Raw genomic sequence first — 22814 nt, 5'->3', positions numbered from 1 at the left:
CACCCCAGCTACTGTGCTATTCCACTGGGAGAGAACTGGGTCGCAAGTGATGGAACACAACCAGTTTTCACCGCTTCGACAACTTGTTGCTCATATAAGCTTTTATTTCTTTCCATAACTATGCTATGTTCTTGCCAAATATTAATTCATATTACATATACAGCCCTTATTTAAAAAGTAAATAGTTTAATTCGATCTCGGTGTGGTCGAAGCCAGAACCCAGCTTTTAAAAGCTGTGTCAAAGTTACATTTTCAGGAGAAAAAAAGCACGCAAAAAAAAAAGGCTATTCATTTCCAGCTTCAAAACGAAAACGCTGGTATGCATAGAGAAAACATGGGAGCACGAAGCAAGAAGCTGCTTCTAGCTTCCTTGGTGTGAACGCGGCTTAACCCGTTTAATTTCAAGGACCCCCAGTTTGACATGCATTAGTCTACGGACACCTATTTAATGGCATTTATATCCCTGGGACCCCCAGTTTATATTGTAAAATCAAAGTTAATTTAACTCTGACAAAGTAATGGACCCGTTAGCGTTTTTGTATTTATACACTCTCTGAGTTACAAACCCATAAGGGTCCATTTGGTTCCAAACCATGATTTCCTCCCTCAAGGACACCTGGGGGTCCCAGGACCCCACTTTGGGAACCACTGCTATAGAGAACAATGCATTTCTCCAGACTGTAACAAGTCAACGTCGTATAATTTTGAACGGTAACATTAACATTAATGATGTTTTATTTTTTAGTATATATTTTTCTTGATATGTTTATGTTATTGTCACGTCCTGTCCCAGGATGTACCACGCCTGGTCCGCCACCCTTATGTTATCTCCTACCTGCCCTGTTGTGTCCCCCTCCCCCACCCTACCTGAGAGACAGTTTCCCCCTGGGTACACAGCTGTGGACTATTTGTGCCTATTAGTGACTTTGGGATTTAAGTGGTGTGGTTGTGGGACTCTGTGTCGCGTCTTAGTTTGGTTTCACCATCGTTGCGCTGCTGTTGCGCCCTGTTTCCTGTTTCCCCTGAGTCCTGTTTGTTTTATTGTTTTCGTTCCTGCCCTGTGTGGCGTATTCCTGTGTTCCTGTTATTCCGAAGTTAAGTAAAGTGCTTAATTCCAGTCATTCCTGTGTGTGCCTCCCTGCTTTGTTCCACTTTCACACATTCCGGGTCGGCAGCCTGACAGTTATCTGTTTTTTATACTTTACCATTGGGATATTGGCTTAAATTTGGTTGGGAATGTCACTATAACCATAGACATATAAATGTAGACGCTCTTTCCTGCTCTGGAGCATATGTGCTGAATGGAGGAAAAAACATTCCCGAGATTCCTTGCGAAGCCCCGCGGAAGCATGAGCGTGCATCACAGAGCGCATGTTCAGGTCTGATAAGTCCCGGAAAAGATGCGCTGTGATTGGCCAGTAACCACTTGAGTGACAGCGTGACGTAACGTGCCTTCCACACTTCCTACGCACTTCCGCCCCCTCTTGCACACATGGTTCCAACGAACTGCGACGCCCAATGAGGCATCTATTTTTTAATATCTATGACTATAGAGCTTCGCAGTCCCGCCTGCTACCCTGGACCAGGAAATGAAACCCAATGCATTTTTCCCATAGACATTTCTTAAAGTATTTATTTAAAGACGGTTACGCCGCGGACAAAGCCATCTCGAGTCGTGACAACTCATGACAACACAAACAATATTTTGGACCAAACAAATAATTACAAAGAAGATAAACAACAAAAAAAGTGTTGTAACCTGCCGTTTTTTTCTTCTTTCTAATTATTTGTTTGGTCCAAAATATTGTTTGTGTTGTCATGAGTTGTCACGACTCGAGTTGGCTTTGTCCGCGGCGTAACCGTCTTTAAATAAATACTTTAAGAAATGTCTATGGGAACAATGCATTGGGTTTCATTTCCTGGTCCAGGGTAGGAGGCGGGACTGCGACGCTCTATAACAACCAATACTAATGCTGCTGTTTGCCTATGTGTAACACCTTAGGCTTATTGTGTTATTGTATTTTAATATATATTGAATGTATTTGTAATCTTAGTGGACATGATAGAAGCATGGGATCCAAACTAAGCATTGGTGGATATTTTGGAGATTAGGATGGACAGAAACCCCCAGGACTTTTTGTGATGCTGTTTACATTTCTGTTTAATAAAGTATTCAATAAATGAATCATCCATTCAGAGTGTGTTAATTTATCCAACTCAGTGTGTACATACTATATCTAAATGACATGTTTTAACAGAGATGAATCCCTTTGAAATAAGACACAATGGGCACATATCTGACTTTTTTTTTTTTTTTTTTAAGATATTTTTTTGCGGCTTACGCCTTTTATTGGTTTTTGAAGGGACAGACAGTAGGCTGACAGGAAACGGGAGAGAGATGGGGGAAGACATGCAGTAAAGGCCGTGTCGGGCTCGGGAGTCGAACCCGCGGCACACTGCGACTGGATTACCAGTCGGGTGCCCAGACGGTTACGCCACCGCCTGGGCGGCACATATCTGACTTGACTTGGTTTCATATTTACTTGCAGATTTCAGTGAATGAGGGCACGGTGGCACAGTCGGTAGTGCTGTGTCCTCACAGCTAGAAGGTCCTGGGTTCGATTCCTGCTGGGGCCGCTGTGGGCACTGGGGGCGTGTTCCCTCCTCCGTGCCCTCATCAGTGCCCAATACCCGAGGCGGGGTTGGCGAAAGGGCCTTTCTGACCCTCACAAAAAACATGCAGTAATCCTGGTCTCTAAACTACATCCCCCTGGTCAGCCGGGGCGCCTGATGGAGGGGAAAGGAACTGGTCGGAATAACGTGTTCCTTCTACGCGCTGCGTCACCTGACATATTTAATTAACGTCCTTACTGGAAACTAGCTTATGCCTTTGGAATGTGAACACAGAGGCTGAATTCCTGTAACACTGAACTGTTCCTGGAAATGGAACTTCAGCAGATGAAAGTTGATCTGCAGCACTTCCTGATTTACCAGTTGTGTCACAGTCACAGATGAGCTTTGATTATTACACCAATACAACACACAATTCGGAACACAATTTGAAGTCAGTGGGCGAACGGTTCTCGAGTTACGTGGATTACAGACACACGCGTACGTTCAGTGTTTCGGTCAAAGATGCTTCACCACAAAGCCAGGAGGAGCTTGGATCCGGGAAACTTCCAGTTCCAAAACAGCTGCATAATGACGTCCTCAATGTGTCCACAATACTCTTCACTAAGACACATAGGTCCTCAATGTGTCCGAACTCAGAAAAATGTATCCGTGGCAAGTGGCAAAAAGAAAATTAGAGAAACATTATAATTTTGATTGTAAGACCCAATTACTGAATCTCCACTAGGGCAGTGGTTCTCTAACGTTTGATTTTCAAAAGTACCCCCATAATAAATGTGAGAGTGTATACAAATGGAACCAAACGGATCCGTGAGACAGGTGGCAAGACACGCACATATCAGTCATATTTCTGGAGTACGATATTGACAGGTGGGGGAGGGTAGCAGAAGGAACTAGAAAAAGTGCCCCTCGGGGCACAGGTCTCCACCAGGCCGGGTCAGGTTGTGGCCTCCTGGTGGCGCTATAATAGGCCAATGTGAAAAGGGTGCCATTTCTTCATACGCCTTTGATGGCAATTGGATGATTTGAGGCATTTTGTTCCAAAAATGTGTTTTGCAAAAATCAACCTGTTGGTGGCGCTATAACAGGCCAATGTGAAAAGGGTGGGATATATTCCTCAGCCTAGTAAGAAAATGTGTGAAAGATTTCACGTAAATTGCATGCTGTGTTCATGATTTGAGGCTTTTGTTCAAAACGGGGCAATCTTGCAAACTGTGAAAGCCAATTATAGCCAATTAAGATGGAATATGAAATATCGGACAGATCCGACTTGAGCACATGACCATAGAGATACTGTGATTTTTGGACAGAATCTGGAGGAGTAATGTCAAAAAATGTGTTTTACAAAAGTCGGCCTCCTGGTGGCGCTATAAAAGGCAGATGCGGAAAATGCAGGTCAAAGGTTTGTCCTTGGCCTCTAGGGAGTGTGCATGCAACGTTTCACGCAGATCGGTGCAGTTTTAGGTAAAAAATGTGAAAAGCTGCCTCATGGTGGCGCTATAACAGGCCGTTCTGGAAAATGTGGGTCAGAGGTTCATCGTTGGCATCCAGGGAGTGTGTGTGCAAAGTTTGGCATCGACCGGGTTAACGGTGCCGGAGATTAGCTGGTAACAGACGGACGGAAGGACAGACAGACACACACACACACACACACACACACACACACACGGACGGAGTGCAAAACATACTCTCTCCCCATGCCTTCGGCCTGGTGGAGACAATGATGGGTTGGACATGCTTGGAACAGTTACGCCCTTTGGAGGTCATCATGACGGCTCACAGGGATAGGCAGGCTATATAAACTCGCACCTACAGGGGGTCGATACTCAAACACAACCCACTTCAGGTAAGAGAGGCATTTGCATTGGCCGATGGAATTGACGTGTTTGCATGAATTAAGATGCTAGTATCTTGAATGTGTGGAAATATGTGAATGCTCTGGGTGTACATACTGTACATCCAATTTCAATTGTATATATGCATTGCTGTAGTCTGTATATATATATATTTTTTTTTGTTCTTCCCCACTGATCTCCAGGATGTGGACCGTGGTGACAGTGTCCGGTGTTCTACTAGTCCTGTTCATACAGACTGCTAGACTGCAAACTACCAGCCCAGGTAAACTGCCTCCAACTCTCCTCATATTAGGATTCACGGTATTATGATGCTTAAAAGATATTTCACTTCCAAAAAAGTGTTTATCGTCTACTCGTCTACGCTTGTGATTGTGAACACCCGGGACAGTTTTTAAGTTGCTTGATTCAATCTTTAGATATTTGATCTTATCCGACACGCCCCCATCCTATACAAACTCATTGTAACTTCAAACTCCAATTTAACCATGATTCATCGAAAACACCTGTCCTTGGTTCTGGTGAATTACATCATGTGCCAGCTTTTTTGATAATTCGACTCTTGATCAAAATAAAGACACAGCGTGGTGGCTTTAAAGAAAAGTTGGTAACATTCTTGGAGAGTCTCTCTCGGCCCACCCCAATTAATCACTCACTGAGAAACGTTTAATCTAGTGGGAAACTGAAAAGTCACAGTCGGGTCAAGTTACACACACAAAAAAATACCTTTTATTTACTTTTATTGTGTTTTTCAGTCAGTCACCTTGTAGCATACAGATGCAGTAGATGTATAACTGTTAATAATACCTGTTTGGTATTAAATTGCCTGGTCTTGGCGCTTTGTATCAACTGTGTCCTTGAAAAAGATGATGAATCCAGTACCCTGGCCTTTGTGATCGATGTGACCGGCTCCATGAGAGACGATATAAGGCAGGTGAAAGAGGGCGCCTCTCGGATCCTGGAGAGGACGCTCAGCCGGAAGCCCAGACCCGTCCAGAACTTTGTGCTGGTCCCATTCCATGATCCAGGTAGCCTTCGATTAAACATGGCAATAAAGTGAAGAAAAAAAGGTTTTCCTTAGATTACATTTACATCATGGTCTAGTCTAGAGGAACAGCATTTTTGCTAAATTGCTACACCGTTTTGTTGATCGAGTTCTACAGTAGGCTATAAAGGTTTACTTGAACAGCTCAATGTAAAACATCTGTAAGGCAGTCGAGCCACCCTTCATTGATTAAAAAGGGAACATTCCCTGACGGTGATGGAGACGCGACGCTGACGCGCCCGGTGGAGCTCCGGTGTTAGGCTTAAAATAAATAAAACAACGATATAGCAGAGAGAAACGCATGCTTGGATTGGTCTCAATTATTTTATTTAACAATAAGCAACAATTGTTGCTTTCACCCAATCCGCCCAATTGTAGCAGCCTTCATGAAAGCAGTGACGCACAAATAATTAGGCTTACAATAAAACATCCGACCGTAACAAGTCAACATTAAATAAAACTGCCTGACACAGGCATTACCTCTCAAATAAAAAACATATAATCCAAAGCAGCACAGCACACACACGATGAACGGCATTTTGCATTTATAACTGAAATAAACTCGTGGAAACAGCACACGCAAGTGTAAAGGAAAGGCATTTTCCTTATCTTGCCGTAAAATTAACTGAAATAAAGCGTCATTTAATCGAGGCTTTATGACAGCAGCGAGACGAGTGCTTGCTGCGAGGCGCACGCAATCAGAGCTGCCTGGGAGAAATGCGAGGCCCTGTGCTTTAATAATTAATTAATTAATATCCAAAACTATACAAAAATTATCACATTTCTATCTATAAGGACAAACCTTATTAGAAAAAATAGTAATAGCATATGAAAGCCTTTTGAAATGTGTAGGCCTGTAGGTTACTGAATTGCAGGTGCTGCCAAATAAGTATAATTACTAGGCTACCAAATGCCAGTTGCGCAAATATAGGTCAGATCAATTACCAGAGCGGAGCAGCTTCTCACTGACCAGCTCTTCTTAAAGTTTACTTAGCCTACTTTAATAATATGACATAGTGTTGGATCTCCATCCTCCAGACAAACAAACCTTGGATTATAATTGGATTATGCCTATAATTATTCTTTCTTCAAACCAGCACGGCCACAAGGTAAGAAACTATATAATGATTCACTGTTCGCACAGCACCCAGGCAGGTCGCGTCGCATTCCCATCAAAGTAGCACACTAACTTTGTGATCAACCTTCTTAATTTGCTTATTTTATTTGTAAAAAGCAACACTGTATTAAGACATGGCAGTATAATATTGGTGCAAAATGGAAATATGAGAGAGAGAGAATTGCTTTGAGAGAGAGAGAGAGAAAATTGCTTTGAGAGAGAGAGAGAGAGAGAGAGAGAGAGAATTGCTTTGAGAGAGAGAGAGAGAGAGAGAGAGAGAGAGAGATAATTGCTTAGAGAGAGAGAGAGAGAGAGAGAGAGAGAGAGAGAGAGAGAGAGAGAGAGAGAGAGAGACACGTAAAGCCGTTCCATTTCAACGAATACAAAAAATGCCGTCTCGCAGGCGCGACTCCGTGAGGCCCTGTGCGGCCGCACTGTTCGCACAACCTAAAAAGCGTCTGTCTCTGAGAGTGCAATATTATAGTTCGTTACCGTACTTATGTGCAGAAAAGAGACAATAAATCCCGCTTTGGAGAAGAGGTTCCGAATAGTTTCCCATGACTGCAGGCTGCAGCTGTTCTTGTTGACTTCCTTGTTGTTACCACGAGTGAGGGGGGAGAGGGGAGGAGGCGTTGCGAGGTCTGCGAGGCGCCAGCATGCAGCATGGCTTGCGGACCAAATGGGGCCGGCTCGCGGACCAAAAGCGGCCGCTTTTCTTTTTTAATGACTATTCGATTTTTTATTTCAAGATCGATTCCCGTGCATATCGATCGATCGTCGATTAATCGATTTCGTCAGCCCTAGTACAGACGCATATAGTAAAGGAATTCTAGACCACATGACAGACCATATGGAACAAAATTGTGTACAATATCAGGTCTCATCAATGCTTTCTCATAGGTATTGGCCCTGTGTCCATCACGACAGACCCTAAGAAATTCCAGCAGGACCTCGATAAGTTGACTGTAGCGGTGAGTACCAGGTCCAAAACCAGAGGACACTATATATATATATATATATATATATATATATATATATATATATATACACATACATTTTCATAACCTAACCACATTGATTTCACTGTGGCTTTTCCTGTGTTGTATTGTATTCATAAAGTGTACATAAATATCTATCCAATCTAACTTTTATTAAGATAACAATTTAGGCAGTTTTCTGAATTTCTGCTTCATTTAATTTTAGTTTGGAGAGTTTATAGAGAGGAATCTTGCAACACAGGTCTCTTAATTGAATAAAACCAGGGACATTATGATTCTGTGGTTGACAATGGTTAACTACTGACAATGATATTTCTATGTATTTATTTGTTTCATTAAATCAGTGCATTTCACAGAACAGTGCTTCATCAATGTGATTTGATCGGTGGCTTTTTGACTGAATCTGACAGGGTGGAGGGGACTGTCCTGAGATGAGTACGGGAGGCATAAAGAAGGCTCTGGAGGTTTCCCTTCCTCGGTCCTTCATCTATGTCTTCGCTGACGCCAGCGCCAAGGACTATCACCTCAAACCAGATGTTCTGAAGCTGGTGGAGCAACGACAGTCACAGGTATGTACAGCACAAGGCATTATCCATTGGAACCTTAGCATCCCTATAGACTGGAGGGTATGCACGTGACATCATCATCATACCCGGAAGTAATGCAGGAACACCCACTGAGTGGAAAAAAAACTACTTTCTGGCCTTGACAGCCCATTATATCCAAACTGAAAAGTCTTATCTGATTGTATTAAACAATGTTAAACAACGTTAAACTCACTTTGCCACTCGATTTGCCATTGACTTTATGCAAGTGCATACGGTACCCTCTATTCTGGGAGGAACATTTGTGACATGTTGTGAGCTTGTAGATCAGCTATTTTTGAGAGATTTGGTGTAGTAGAGGGAAACAAGAGTACAACTCCAACTCAGGTCTAGGTTTACTAAAGTGTAAATGAGTCCGATACCGGTTCCGGTTCTGCTTATCGATTCTGGTTCCTAACGGTTCCAAAATGGTATAAAAGAGGTCAAGTGTTTATTTAACAAAAACTTTTAATTTATTCCTTTAAGCCAAGGGCACTTTCAAACATGTTTGGTTCGGCCCACTTACCCCTTTGGTTCGGATGGTGTGAACGTGCATCCGAACTCTGGTGCGGATCAAATAAACAAACCAAAAAAGGCCAAACTCGGTCCGCTTCCAAACGAACCAAGGTGCTGTTCGTTACTGGTGTGAACGCATTCGGACTTTATAGAGTTGTGAGGTTGCTTTAATAATTTGTTATAAAAGCATGTTTTTACGGGAATCACTATTGATATATGACAGCAGCTGCCAGCTGATTATAATATAGTAGACACGCATCCTAGGAGGCGCAGCGCAAATGTAATTGCAGCGTGGTTCACATGTGCAAAAATAACAGATAGCCACAAGCCTACAAGACGTACAAGTTATCGACACGGAATGGTATGTATGGTTCCGTATGGTAGGCCTACAGTATGTAAGCTTGTAGATCTGTTCATTTTAAGCCTACATCATCATGAATGCATGCGAGAGAGAGAGGTTTATTTCAACTTGTGCCCCCTCCTTTTTTCTCTGTCGTCTGTGTGTGTGTGTGTGTGTGTGTGTGTGTGTGTGTGTGTGTGTCGTGCGCGCGCACACATATGGGGGGAGAGACCCGATATTATATAGCTCTATGGGAGAGACGCAGTCCCGCAGATACAGAGAAATATTTAAAATCATCCTGTCTCGCTCTATAGACGTGAAACTAGGTCAACTCAATTAGCTGCAGCGGAGCTGTTCTGACTTGAAGCATAGGCTACTGACCAGCACGGCTTCAAGTTTAAACCATAATATGACAAATTCCCCGCCGATTTGATGCACAGAAATAACATATTATATCTAATCGGGTTAAGGTACACATGGAAGAAATGTCCTTTTTATCTGGGGCGCGTTCAGAAATAGCGCACTGAGCGCACTGTGCACTGCAAACTAATAGGCGAGTGCGCTCCCGGTGCGCATTTCCGAACGCACCCCTGGGATGGCTTGTTGTATAGGCTATACGTCTCCGGTTGCATGCAGCAAGCACATTAGTTCATCTGTTGCTCTTATTTGGCTTATTAAAAAAATATGAAGAATGAATGTTGTTGCTGTCATGTAAGGGAGGCATACTATGGTCCGACGGAGCATTGGTTCGACATGCGTCCACACCTCGGACTAGCACCTGCTCCCGTGCTTGCGGTTATGGTTAGGTTAGGGTTTGAGGTGGGTTGTCGTTTTTCGGACCAATGACTTGTCAAACTAAAGTACTGCACCCGTCATGTAATTGCTGTTCTCTTCTCTCTCTGTGTGACTGAACTACTGAAGGTTGTGCCCAAAAATTGTAGACAGTGGTTTCCCCTCTTCTTTTTCTCTCGTAAAATGACCTCTTTTCTTTTTTTCACCATTTATGTTCGCTTAACATGTCCACGTGTCATTTGTTTACATATTTTGTTCGCTTTACAAAGTCCTGTGTGAACACCAAACGGACCAAAATCAAAATGCAAATATTTGGTCCTTGGTCCTTCTAAGCAAACTTTGGGTGTGAAAATGGCCTTAGTCAATTTAAGACAGTAATGAATAGAGTAACATCCTCTCCTTTATTCAACACTTAAATCATTTGAGCGTTTAATTAAAATAATAATAATAATAATAATAATAATAATATATAGCTCAATCAAGTCTTCTGTTCACTGTGTGGTTCTAAGGTGGTGTTTGTGCTGACTGGGGACTGTGGGGACCGCACTCATCCTGGTTACACAGCCTACGAGGACATTGCAGCCAGCTCCTCTGGACAGGTCTTTAACGTGGGCAAAGACAAAGTCAATGAGGTGAGTGGATATAGGATACAGACCTAGGCCATCCTTTATTGATACCAGGTAAGGAAAAGATCACATTTTAAAAAAAAAAAAAAAAAAGAAAGAAAAGAAAAGTCAAATAGGGTTGGTAATAAATCATTTAAAAAAAGGTTACAATGGTCATTCATTATTAATAATTAATTAATCGATGCTTGGCAATGCATGCAGAACTAGCAGAATCATGGGTGTGGTTTCTTTCTTAAAATTGAATATAGTCCCCACTCCTTTTCTCATTGTATGTAGCTAAATGTGTGTGGGGGCAAATTGTAAAATTGTATTTATATTTATTCAAAAATGACAAAACATACCCCAAAAGGGGTTCTCGTCCATAATGGGTTAACTCCCCATAATCCATACCGATTTTACAAAGTGATTGAAATGAATTGCGTGCTTATGTCACTGGACTTTTGATTGATTGATTGATTGAGATATTTATTAACAGTTTGCAGAATTACAGTACATTTCAAGCACAACTCAATACAAAGACTGTTAACTGTGAGTGGACAACCCAATAAAGCATTACACTTGTTTACAAGAGGGTCCACCTTGTTCAATTCATCAAAACATTTAGAGACGTACAAATAGACACTTCTATATATATCCAACGAAAAGAACAGAACAGGAATTCATCATAAAGGAGGTAAAAAGGGAAAAAAGACATATACAGTGCTAGGGGGAAAAGGGGGGGGGGGGATTCAGACTTTACGGGGGCCAGTTTCGAATTGCAGCCGTCCGTAGGTGCCCTTTGAGAGCGGTCAAGGGAGTCAAGGGATTCACATGTCTTAATGACTGTTGGTAGGGCGTTCCACAATTTGGTGGCATAGGAGCGAAAATAATTGAGTCCCTTGTTTTGTGCCGAATCTGGGTTGTACATGGTTTGTTGCACTCCCTCTGGTGTTGTGGGTGTGGACTTCGTTGACATTAAGGAAGTATTTAGACAGGTACATGGGTATCTTGGTGGTGTATCGAATCTTGTGGACCAGACCCATTGCAAGATGCTGTACTCGTCAACCCTAAGCCATTCCAGCCTGTCAAAGTGGGCAGGGGTTCGGGGGTGAGGCCAAGTAGGAGCCTGAAATACTAATAGACCAATAGAAGTGGTCTTTAGATTATGTCACTGGACCATTAGTGGTCTTTAGTTTGGGAATAAGGGACCATTAGTGGTCTTTAGTTTGGGAATAAGGGACCATTTTCTGGCCAATGTGGACAGTTAGACTTAATTAGTGGGTCTTCGTCACATGTTTCTAATGAATGGTCTTACATTAAAAACAAAACGTACATACTTCTAGACAAGCTTCTGATGTATCTTTCTACATCAAAGCAATGCTATTTCGTCCATATTCAGTGTGTTCTGTGTGATTACAGTGCTTGGGGTGGCCTGCTTTTACAGCATTAATGCTCAGCTAATCAAATCATTGCTATGGGGTACACACGCACACACACAAACTGGGCATCAAAAAAGAAAAAGCTGCCAAAGGAATCGTCATGTACATGCCAAAGTTATTAAGATATCTCAAAGACACGATAACTATGAAATACAAATACATCAAAATACACATATATCAATCGGAGGGGGTTATAAGGAGGTTGGGCCATCACCTTCTCTCCTTCTCATCCTTTTCACCTTCTCATCCTTCCTGTCCTGGCCCAGCATGGTACTGTTTCTTTGCGAATCCCTGACGGGACTTTGTCTTTGACCATTATATGGTGTTTCCCATGCACGCCCACTTCCCATGCAGGTTCTGAAGTGGGTGGAGGAGAACCTTCAGGCCCGGAAGGTTCATCTGCTGTCCTCCAACCACGACGGTGCTCAGAAAAACACGTGGGAGCTGCCCTTTGACCCCAGCCTGAGAGAGTTCACCGTGTCGCTCAGTGGACCGGCGCCGCAGATCCAGCTCACAGATCCCCTCGGTATAGGCAGATGATTCATGCCAAAGTTTCTTCGTGTTTGATTCAAGAATGTCAACTGTATGCATGGAGCCATCCTTAAGTCCCAACTTTACTGCATATTGGCTGGTCTACTGTTAAAGCTTTAGGGTCTTAGACATACATAGAAATTATGCTGATTTTGGTTGCCATAATGGATGCGTGATTATGGCATGCTGTAACACCTTTATGGCGGCTATCATCAGCTGCTTTAAGGAAAGTGTGGGTCCATTCATCTCTATAGGTAGACAACACATTTTTATAAAGTTTAACCATTTTTAACTGTGTCCGTATTATGGGGCGAACATTCAGTGAAAATAGCTCAGGCTCACAACGTGTTGCAAAAGATATTTGGTGTGGAGAGGAAACAATAGACGAGAATAAACATTTTCTTAATTGAAAAGATACTTTTGTCTGTTGTTTTTCTGTAGGTCACGTTGTTGGTGTGGAGCAAGGTCTCACCGAGCTATTGAACATCTCCAACTCAGTTCGTGTCGTCAATCTGAAGTTCCCCAGACCTGGAGCGTGGAATCTGAAGGTATAGCCCCAGGAAATAATCTATTAAATTAAATTAAATTAAATTAAATTAAATTAAATTAAATTAAATTAAATTAAATTAAATTAAATTAAATTAAATTAAATTAAATTAAATTAAATTAAATTAAATTAAATTAAATTAAATTAAATTAAATTAAATTAAATTAAATTAAATTAAATTAAATTAAATTAAATTAAATGAAATGAAATGAAATTAAATTAAATTAAATGGCTTCATTCAGTTGCATTATCCCTAATTAGGGTGACCAAATGTCCCCCTTTGCGTGGGACAGTCCCTCATTTCCGAGACTTTTCAGGCGTCCCACAAATTGAGACGCCCTGCCCTGTCCCACATTGTGGCTGGCAGGCGTAAGTGTTCAAATTGAGACCATGTCCCCCATTGTAACTGTCAAATGCCCTATTAGTTAGTCACCTAGTTGGTTTTCAGTTGTAAATCTCTCTTTTCCTGCAAGATGTGTTTTAAGTATGTTAAAATGTTGTTAAAATAACATGAAAAATATGCCCTAGGCTACAGTATCAAGTCGGCCATACCACCCAGGACTAAAATTAGCATTTAAAACAAATGTGACACGCCAGAGGCAGAGGGGTTTAATAACAAAATTATTATAGGCAATATTAGGCCTACCCTATCCCTAATGTATGCACTAATCTATGTTTTGTTAAGTATGCAGTAATATTGTGTATGTAAATATCAGTATTGCATTGTTTTTGAAGAGTTGATCATGATTTATTGGTCTATAGTATAGACCAACTGATAATGACAGGACCAGTAAATATCTAAGCTTTATTTTTCCAGGTCAGCAGCAGTGGACAGCACACTCTGAGGGTGACGGGTGTCAGCAATCTAGACTTCCGTGCTGGCTTCTCCAGTGCACCCACCTCTGACTTCAGCTCCACCAGGGAGAGGCCTATAGAAGGTACTGTGCACGTGTTGGATCTGTTCGCGTGTTTGGCAAATCTCATTTAGCTGAGATCATGTGTGGAAGAAGGTGACTAATCATGTCCTTTCATCCCTTCTCCCAGGAGTTCCAGCGCACGTTCTGTTGAAGTTCACAGGATTAAGCCCCCCGGGCCAGCTCAGCTATGTGGAGCTGGTGTCCGGTTCAGGGCACTCACTTCGCAATCTCTCCGTGCCAATGCCTTCTGACCGGGGTGGCCGAGGGCTGTGGAGTCTCCCTGAGTTTCACACGCCCTCCCAGGGTTTCTTCATCAAGGTGACTGGGGTGGATGATGAGGGATACCACTTCCAGAGGCTGTCAGCTGTCAGTTATACCAACACGGTCAGGGCAGCCCTGACAACAGCCACTGTGGTCACTACGAGGTCTCCAACCACAACCCCTCCCACCCCTGCAGCGCGGCCTGCAACGACCGAACGTAACCGAACGACCGCGACCGAACGTAACTATCTCCTCCCATCTGTAAACATAATCCCTACATGATTGTTTTTGAGCTGTGCTGCAGCCTCATATGATTGGACATCATGTTGTTGACAATTAAGACGTCATCATTGTGATGAAAGGCACCGTGCACATCACACAAGTGTGATTTTTTATTTAATTCATAGGTGTTTGGCTCTACCAGTGTGGCAAGGATTAGAATTTCCATGTTTTGCAGGAGCTATGTGGTGTCCCTTTTATGTCCCTGGGTATACTACCGATTTATTTTTACTTTACTTCATACTGGCTTCATTCAGTTGTTTTATCCCTAATTAGGGTGACCAAATGTCCCCCTTTGCGTGGGACAGTCCCTCATTTCCAAGACTTTTCAGGCGTCCCACAAATTGAGACCCTGTCCCCCATTGTGACTGGCATCACTGTTCAAATGCCCTGTTAGTTAGTCTCCTAGTTGGTTTTCAGTTGTAAATATCTCTTTTAATACTATTTTTTTGGTGGTTAAAAGCAAACAAACAAACACAAATCCCAATTGGATTTGGGATGCACAACTGTGCTCACCATAAGATGCTGGTGTTGTTTGTGAAGGTATGAATAAGTAAAGGTAGGCTATATCATTATTAGCATCATTTAGAATTGTATATGTTCAGTTATGGGAGGAAACGTGCAGATTGTATTGCCACTGTTGATTTGTTGATTTGTTGACCAGTTAATAGTATTTATTCTGTAAATGCAACATCTGCGGTATTCCATAAACAAAACAACTGAATAAGCTCCTCTCACTATATTATGAACTAGAAAAGTTTCTTGTGGGCTTTGAAGACTTAACATTTTTCATCTTTATTGTTAAGATTGCCATTTTTTTAAATTTTTACATGATTCCCTTTAGATTAATTCATGGGGTTAGGGGCTCTACCTGCTTTTGTTTTTGTAACACATTATAATTATGGTATTTCTACAAGAGAGACTCATTTTCGCAAAAACCTTTCTTCTTTTCAGCCCATCCATTACAAACTGCTGAACTTGTATGTGGTCCGAGTCAAATCCAAGTTGGCCTGCGACTGGCTAGCCTAGTATCCTACGGGTTGAATGGATCCTCTGGTCACCTGGACGAGCGCAGCTGCTCACATTCCACAGAGCATGACGGGACGGTGTGGTACCGAGTGGACCGCCAGGCTGACACCTGTGGAAACACACTGACAGTGAGGATTCGTCTGCTGATTCTTACGTGGCTGTGGGGGCAATAACTGAGCAGTTGAGACGAAATCCATAATTTATTCTGACCCCTCATCGAAAAGGCTGTTATCTGTCTTGACCCCTAATCCATCATTTATACATTATGGATAAATGGGCTCAATTCTATTCTATGCTATTCTCTATTTCTCTCCTGTCTATTCCTGGTGCATAACTTTTGTATTGCTGATTAGAGTTCCGCTCAGATGGCTACTGTTGGCCACAGAACATTTGAGAGATTGATGCCCATCTCTGTTTGTTTTAATACAGGTTGAACTGCAGACTTTTAGATTATGAAAGTCATTCTGTTAATAATAATTAATTAGATTTGAATATATTTCAATGATGTATAATGATGTGTAATAAACATACTAGTCCTCACCTGCTTGCTCAGGTTGTCCATCTAACTTGTCTTTCAGACCAACAGCACTCATGCCATCTACTCCAACACTTTATTTGTCTACCCTGCAAATCCTCTCTCAAGTCTTCCCATGACATTTCCCTTCTCCTGTGCCTATCCTCTGGACACAGAGACCAGCCTAAATGTGCTTTTCGGTCGGTGAGTAACTTAATAGACGGTTTCATTTAAAAGTTAGTTCATATTGTTACGAAAATGATAGGTAGGTATAGATACTGTAGTTAACACCCATATTAACAATGTGTTTTGTAAAATTATATTTGTGTTCATCTCTCATCTGCCAGTTACATGACTTCAAGTGTTCTTTGTTCAAGTGTTATGATATCCCAAAATAAACTGATTTGTTTCAGTTACTACAACACAGTAGATAACAGACACAAATGTCATGTTTTCACTTCCAGGGTCCAAGCCCTTTCCGGTCTGGGTCCGCAAGCCAGAGCCTCCATGTATTTGTTCCACTACTCCAACTACACGGAGCCTTACCCAGGAGGCCCGGTCACCCTACCACGGGGTTCTACCATGCATGTAGGGGTGTCTGTAGAGTGGACCGAGAAAGAGCGCTTTGGGCTCCTCCTGGACAACTGCTATGCCACTGCCTCGTCCAGCCATGATGACTCCATGCGACACTTCCTCATCCAGAACAAGTATGTATGACAGACCAGCACGTCTTTCTTCCAGGCAGCGTTCTGGAGCGCCGAAGTCCTGATGTCACTGGCTCATCCCCTTGTTCTGCCTGGTTCACGGAAGTAATTTCTCTATGGAGAATAACATGGGGTCGTCTTAAAATCGTTTCATATAAGCGTTGTGGTCCAAAAATAAACAAGCTGTCTCTGCGTTATGGTCAGGGAGGTGTCTCTGTATCGTTTGCGACAGTCAGTCACTCATGTATGATACAGTCTGTTTCTAGCGAAAATGTAACTAATTCAGTAGTAGCAGTAACAATAGCGTTTTCTCTCAGTCAGTTGATTCTTCATATCCATATGAGTGAAGCGGCCTGGATGATTTTTTTATTTTGCAAACACAGTTCTTATTTGAGGCGATCTAAAATCCCCCTATGGGGATTACAATGCAAATAAAAAGTACATGAACCTGTGTATTCGCGCCCTCTACCGATATTGACGTCAGACTTCGGTGCTCTATAGTTTTGTTGACTATAAGGCCGGGCCACACACAGAGTCCACGGGAGTCCACAACGGCACGCTGCCACTATAATCACTGGAACCCGGCTACACCGACCGAGCAAAGGTGCAGTGCGCAGGTTGTGCGAAAGCTCCGCAAATGTTTTTTTCTTTTACGAAACTGCCTACAGAGGATAAAAAAAATATATATATATGGAACTCCCCACTCCGCCGACGGTGCGGTTCTGTTCCATCCCCAGTGTATGGCTACCCCGTAAGACTAAAAGACTAAGATTTTGATATTTATCCGACTAAGACTAAACGATTTCAGATTACTAAAACTAAATGGTGTGTGTTATTCAAAAGACTAAATATTTTCTGTCAAAAATTTAAACTCCAAAGACTAAGAACGTCATAAGTCCAGGTGTTATGTCATAATTAGGTCATCCATATCCATATTATGCAAGTCGCGCTGAGCCATAGATCGGTCATTTCTCATTTAGTTTTTAATGTAAATTATCCATATTCCTTGGGAAGCCTGCTTTCATTTGTTGTATCGTATTATATTGTAATAACATTGGATCAGATGATTTTGCCACATTAAAGGAGAATTCCACGCTAGAAGGCTTTCTTACCTTTATTTGTAGTTGTTACGTCCCCACCAAAGAGCTCAGGTGTTATTTTGTGCAAAACTGCATTATTGGCTATTTCCCCTAATATAAGCTCTCAATGGGGGTTGGGTTTTAGTGCTAATTCGCTTATTTCCATCGAAATAAGTAGTTAAGTGTGCCGCTTGCCGCTTGGGATACTATTTACATTATGAAGAGAGGATATATACATTTTTTTTTTTTTTTTGAGCGATGGAAATAAGCAAATTAGCACAACACCCCGATGCCCCATTCAATTCAATGCAATTCAATTCAAATCATTGAGGGCTTATGGTAGGGGAATTATCCTTTAAGCATATGGAAAGGCAGCCATATACTCGCAGTTCCATTCCATTCCATCTGATCTGAAATAAACAAAATGGTGTGTTACTCAAAAGACAGAATCAGAATTTGCTGTCATAATTAACACTTGCTTCCAAGGTGTCCTAGCAACCGCGATGAGGTGAGAGTTGATGAGAGCGGCTCGTCCCTCCAGGCTCGTTTCTCTGCTCGGCTCCAGGTCCCCTACCTAAACATCTACGTTCACTGCAGCGTCAGCCTGTGTGACCACACGGCCTCCTCCTGCGCTCCGGTGAGTCTCACACTAGACCTCACGTCATGAATGTTACAGCAGGTCACTTTGAAGTGCTGCCGCCTCATGACTTATTTCAGTGGTTCCCAAACTTTTTCACGTCAAGGACCCCCAAATTGACACTAATTAGTCTGCGGACCCCCATTTGAAAATATATGCCAGGGTCCCCCATAAGAGAACATTTTTCTCTGCTCTAGCAGTGATTATAAACCATTTTAATTTCAAGGACCCGATATGCAATAGGCTACGGACACCCCATTTAATGGCATTTCTATCTCTGAGACCCCAATTTGTATTGTAAAACACATTTGTACACTCTGAGTTACAGACCCATAAGGGTCCATTTTGTTTGTATCATTTACCCCCCTGGGGGTCCCCGGACCCCACTTTGGGAACCACTGACTTATTTTACCGATACACCCGGCTCACTTCCATCGCTACATCTTTTTGCAGGTCTGCTTGGGGAGGGCCCGAAGGGAACCTCGTTCCGTTTCCAGCACCATGGACATCCAACCTCTCACCATCGGACCAATCACCTGTGAGTATATATATTTTTAAAGCTACAATTATGTCCTACCAGGACCTCGCAATAGACTCTGTGCATAACTGTAGTCCCAGGTTCCAGAAAGTGGCATCGTACCCATTCCCTGTTTCCCCCGGTTTCATTTTCTCATTTTTATTGGCTCCTTTTATGTGTTACTGTGATTAAAATCTGCTGCCAAGCTATTCAAACAAATGGAAATATTAAGCGGAACAGGAAGGTTCAAGGTTGTCTTTATTTGTCTCCCTAAGGAGAAGTTTGTCTTGGAGACAGAGTCACAGCTGCCTACATATAACACATTCACATAAAGAAAAGAAAAACACCATGAAACAACCAACATTGAAATAAACTGAGATATTACACGCATTCCCTTAATAAAGTGCATCTGGTCAGTTACGGTTGCTGCCATTCGGCAATCTCTGATTGAGCATTTTGATTGACAGAGGGACAAATGAGTGCTTAAATCTATTATAGTCCCTCAAGGTTCGATCCTAGCCCCGATTCTATTCACACTTTTTTTAAATGATTTTAGTAGTGGAGTTACAAATAGTGCAGTACATCTTTACGCGGACGACACCGTCATCTATTCAGTCGCCAGTTGATCTAGCTTTTCAAAACCTACAAACAGATTTTCACAAAATTCAACAGGCTCTCACCAATCTCAAACTGCTTTTAAACCCTGGTAAAACAAAATTCATTGTCTTCTCTAGAAAACCAAATGCCACTCAATCAAACCTTAACATAACAACTAATGAAGGAACTCCTAAAAAAATATATATATATAAATATCTGGGCATCTGGTTAGACGACAAACTATCATTTAAAACCCACATTTCACAACTCATCACTAAACTGAAACCAAAACTAGCATTCCTCTATCGAAACAAAGCTTGCTTCAATTCAAAAAATAGGAAGCAGCTGATTCAAAGCACAATTTTATCAGTTATCGACTATGGTGATATTATTTATATGCATACAGCTCCGTCATCACTAACACCACTAGACACAATCTACCACTCTGCCCTCCGGTTTATAACTGGAGATGGATTCCTCACCCATCACTGTAGGTTGTATGAAAAGGTTGGTTGGCCTTCATTGGCTAATAGACGAGAACAACACTGCACTGTTTTTATCTACAAAGCCTTACTTAAAAAAATGCCTACATATCTTAGCAGCCTACTACATCCCAAAACTGGCCAACATCACACCCGCTCCCAAAACTACCTTATGTTAGAAATCCCCATTGTGAATTCTGAATTGGGTAAAACAGCCTTTCACTACTATGCACCTCACATGTGGAACTGTCTACAATCAATCTTAAAACTGAAAACTTTGATTTCACTTGAACGTTTTAAAAGACTTGTAAGGATCCATTTGAGATCCAGCTGTACTTGCTCACTCTAAACTGTTTCTTATCCTGTAATGTATTTATTATTTATATTGTATGTTATGTGTACTGTAATCAGGGCGTTATTGAAAAAGAGAGCTTGCTCTCAACTGACTTCCCTGAATAAATAAAGGTTAAAGAAAAGAAAGAATAAAGTGCATCTGGTCAGTTACGGTTGCTGCCATTCGGCAATCTCTGATTGAGCATTTTGATTGACAGAGGGACAAATGAGTGCTTAAATCTATTATAGTCACATTAATTTCTACTGGCAAAAAAGAGATTTCAACCTTACTACTACTTTTTACTACTAGGACTTTTCAGAGGAAATTATGTAAAAAAGTTTTTTTGCTAATTGTATGCACATGTATAATACTTATACTTCATTTACATTTGGGGGATATCTTTCACAATAATAAATAAAACATGTTCTAGACATTATAATGATCACAAAAAACATATATTACAGTTATTTTACTTTTATCAGAGTTAAAGGTCAAAGGTCATTGGTTAAAAGAAAATCAAAATTCCAGTCCAGAGATTTTTAATTTGTGTGAATTTCAGCCTCTGTGTGGGGTATTTATATGCAAATATCATGACCAATGGCATTGCAATGAACATCAATGATGACGTTTAGGTGAAAAAATAACAGAAAATAAATCATTGATCAATTAATTAATTAATTAATCAATTCATTAAAATATGTTGTATTATTGCAACGCTGGGTGTTACAGGGTTAAATCTATTATAGTCACATCGTGGAGTTCTATATCTCTGGGTATGCCACCTTGGGGAAGCTGTCAGAGTTAAGGCTCATACATAGTCTGGTTTTTCGGTGGTGAGGTGACCACCGAACTACAACATGACGTCACAAGCCGCGGTGAAGAGCAAACCACCGCCCCAGCCCTTCTCTCTATTTTTACTCACCACCGCTCAATGTTATTTCAGCTCACCACCGAAAATCCAGACTATGTATGAGCCTTTAGAGGCGAATTTTCTGCAGCCACAGATTTAGAGGCAGTCACTGCTTGGCCTGGGGAACTTGCTGAGCTTTGTGCAGTATCACTTGTCAACCACTAGGTGTCTCCTAAGTGACACCAATCTTGGAATGCCCCAATGGAAGTGTAGGGGAGACCACCTCCAATCATTGCAGATGTAGGCTAATAGTTTTGGGTTGAAAATGATTTTAAATGCATTTAAATGAGTTCTGAGTTGTTGCTTGAAGTATATTTATCGTTTTTTGTTTTTGTCCCCCGGATCTTCAGGGGGAAATGTGGTGGACTGAAAAAGAGGGGATTCTTCAATGATGCAACGAGTCCCAAATATATCAATACGATTTTGGATTTCTGTGATTTCATATGAATACTTTAAAATGCTTTTAAATCATGTAGTTTTGTCAACATGTTGACAAAATGTTCTTCTGGTTCCTATGATCTTACCTATAATGTTCTTTTCTATATAATATTCAACAATCAAATCCCAAATCAATCAATACAATACTAATTGATTTATGCCTTTTGTGTTAGGTGATGATAGTGTGTATAAATACAGTTATGGTTAAAGCAAGGTAATTTAGGTGTACAGTAACTATAGATTACAAACAAAGGTCAGCTACTATGTGATCAAGGTCAATATCAACGCACAAGAGTCTGAGACATGGAGGTATTTCACTCAGGAGCTGGAGGGATAGGATAGATAGAATAATTAGGACTGGGACTTTAAATGATTAATATCGATTACTTAATTACAGAAACCATAACATGATTGCACCACAGAACCTTTCTCACTGGACGAATGTCAGGCGTACCGATCATAGCGGTACACGCTAGGGCATTAAGCCACTAGTGAATCCACTAGTCGACCTTGTTGGTACTAGTTTACTAGTTGATAAGAAAACATTTTTTTTGTAGGCCTCAAGATCAGGTAGATTATAGTTATAGTCACCAATGTACACAGTTTTTAAATTTTACAAATATTTATTTCCAATAAAAAAAAACTAGTAAATTAGGCAACTAGTCAACTAGTAAAAATGACTAGAAGTGAATGCCCTAGTACACACAATGGGAGAAGAAGCCGATTAGACAACTTTGCTTGGCCCAGTGGATGCATGGGGAATTTATAAATACATATTTATAAATAAAGACACACTCATTGATGCACTCATATACCAAAATCTGTTTTAATAAAGAAATAAAATGAAAAAGCTTCTCAGGTCAAATATTGATATGCGGTTAAAATGTGATTCATTTTGATTGATTACAGTGCCTCAAATTATTTGCATTATTTTTTAATTGAGTCCCAGCCCTAATAATAATACATTTAATTTGTATTGCACGTTTCATTCACAAGAAATCCCAGAGTGCTACATGGTTAATCAAGTGTGGCGGGTGAAAATAATCCGCTCGCAACAGAGTAGGCCTATGGCGTGAGATCTCCTTCCTATAAATCGGGTTGAGTCTCTGCCATCTGTA

General features: G+C 41.3%; 1 protein-coding gene across 1 annotated transcript; it reads left to right on the top strand.

Moving 5' to 3' along the window:
• Nucleotides 1–5349: 5349 nt before the first annotated feature.
• LOC306924925 (hemicentin-1-like) lies at nucleotides 5350–21827 on the top strand. The gene is made up of 14 exons (XM_079503606.1): nucleotides 5350–5512; nucleotides 7547–7617; nucleotides 8055–8213; nucleotides 10386–10508; nucleotides 12275–12446; nucleotides 12893–12999; nucleotides 13816–13936; nucleotides 14043–14393; nucleotides 15410–15612; nucleotides 16063–16202; nucleotides 16463–16705; nucleotides 18268–18418; nucleotides 18872–18956; nucleotides 21609–21827. The coding sequence occupies exons 1-14, from the start codon at nucleotides 5398–5400 to the stop codon at nucleotides 21626–21628; spliced, it is 2061 nt and encodes a 686-aa protein (XP_079359732.1). The 5' UTR covers nucleotides 5350–5397; the 3' UTR covers nucleotides 21629–21827.
• The last annotated feature ends 987 nt before the right edge of the window (nucleotides 21828–22814 follow it).

This window comes from Electrona antarctica, assembly GCF_951216825.1.
Source record: "Electrona antarctica genome assembly, chromosome: 6".
Taxonomy (NCBI): Eukaryota; Metazoa; Chordata; class Actinopteri; order Myctophiformes; family Myctophidae; genus Electrona; species Electrona antarctica.
The sequence above is the reverse complement of the archived record's forward strand: the minus strand, read 5'-3'. Positions and strand labels throughout refer to the sequence as shown.

Bases quoted from the DNA above. Each gene is read 5' to 3' on its own strand.
- LOC306924925 (XM_079503606.1), top strand. From the start codon at position 5,398: ATGAGAGACGATATAAGGCAGGTGAAAGAGGGCGCCTCTCGGATCCTG. The intron at 5,513-7,546 runs GTAGCCTTCGAT...GCTTTCTCATAG, and splicing joins GGTCCCATTCCATGATCCAG to GTATTGGCCCTGTGTCCATC. The intron at 16,706-18,267 runs GTATGTATGACA...CTTGCTTCCAAG, and splicing joins CACTTCCTCATCCAGAACAA to GTGTCCTAGCAACCGCGATG.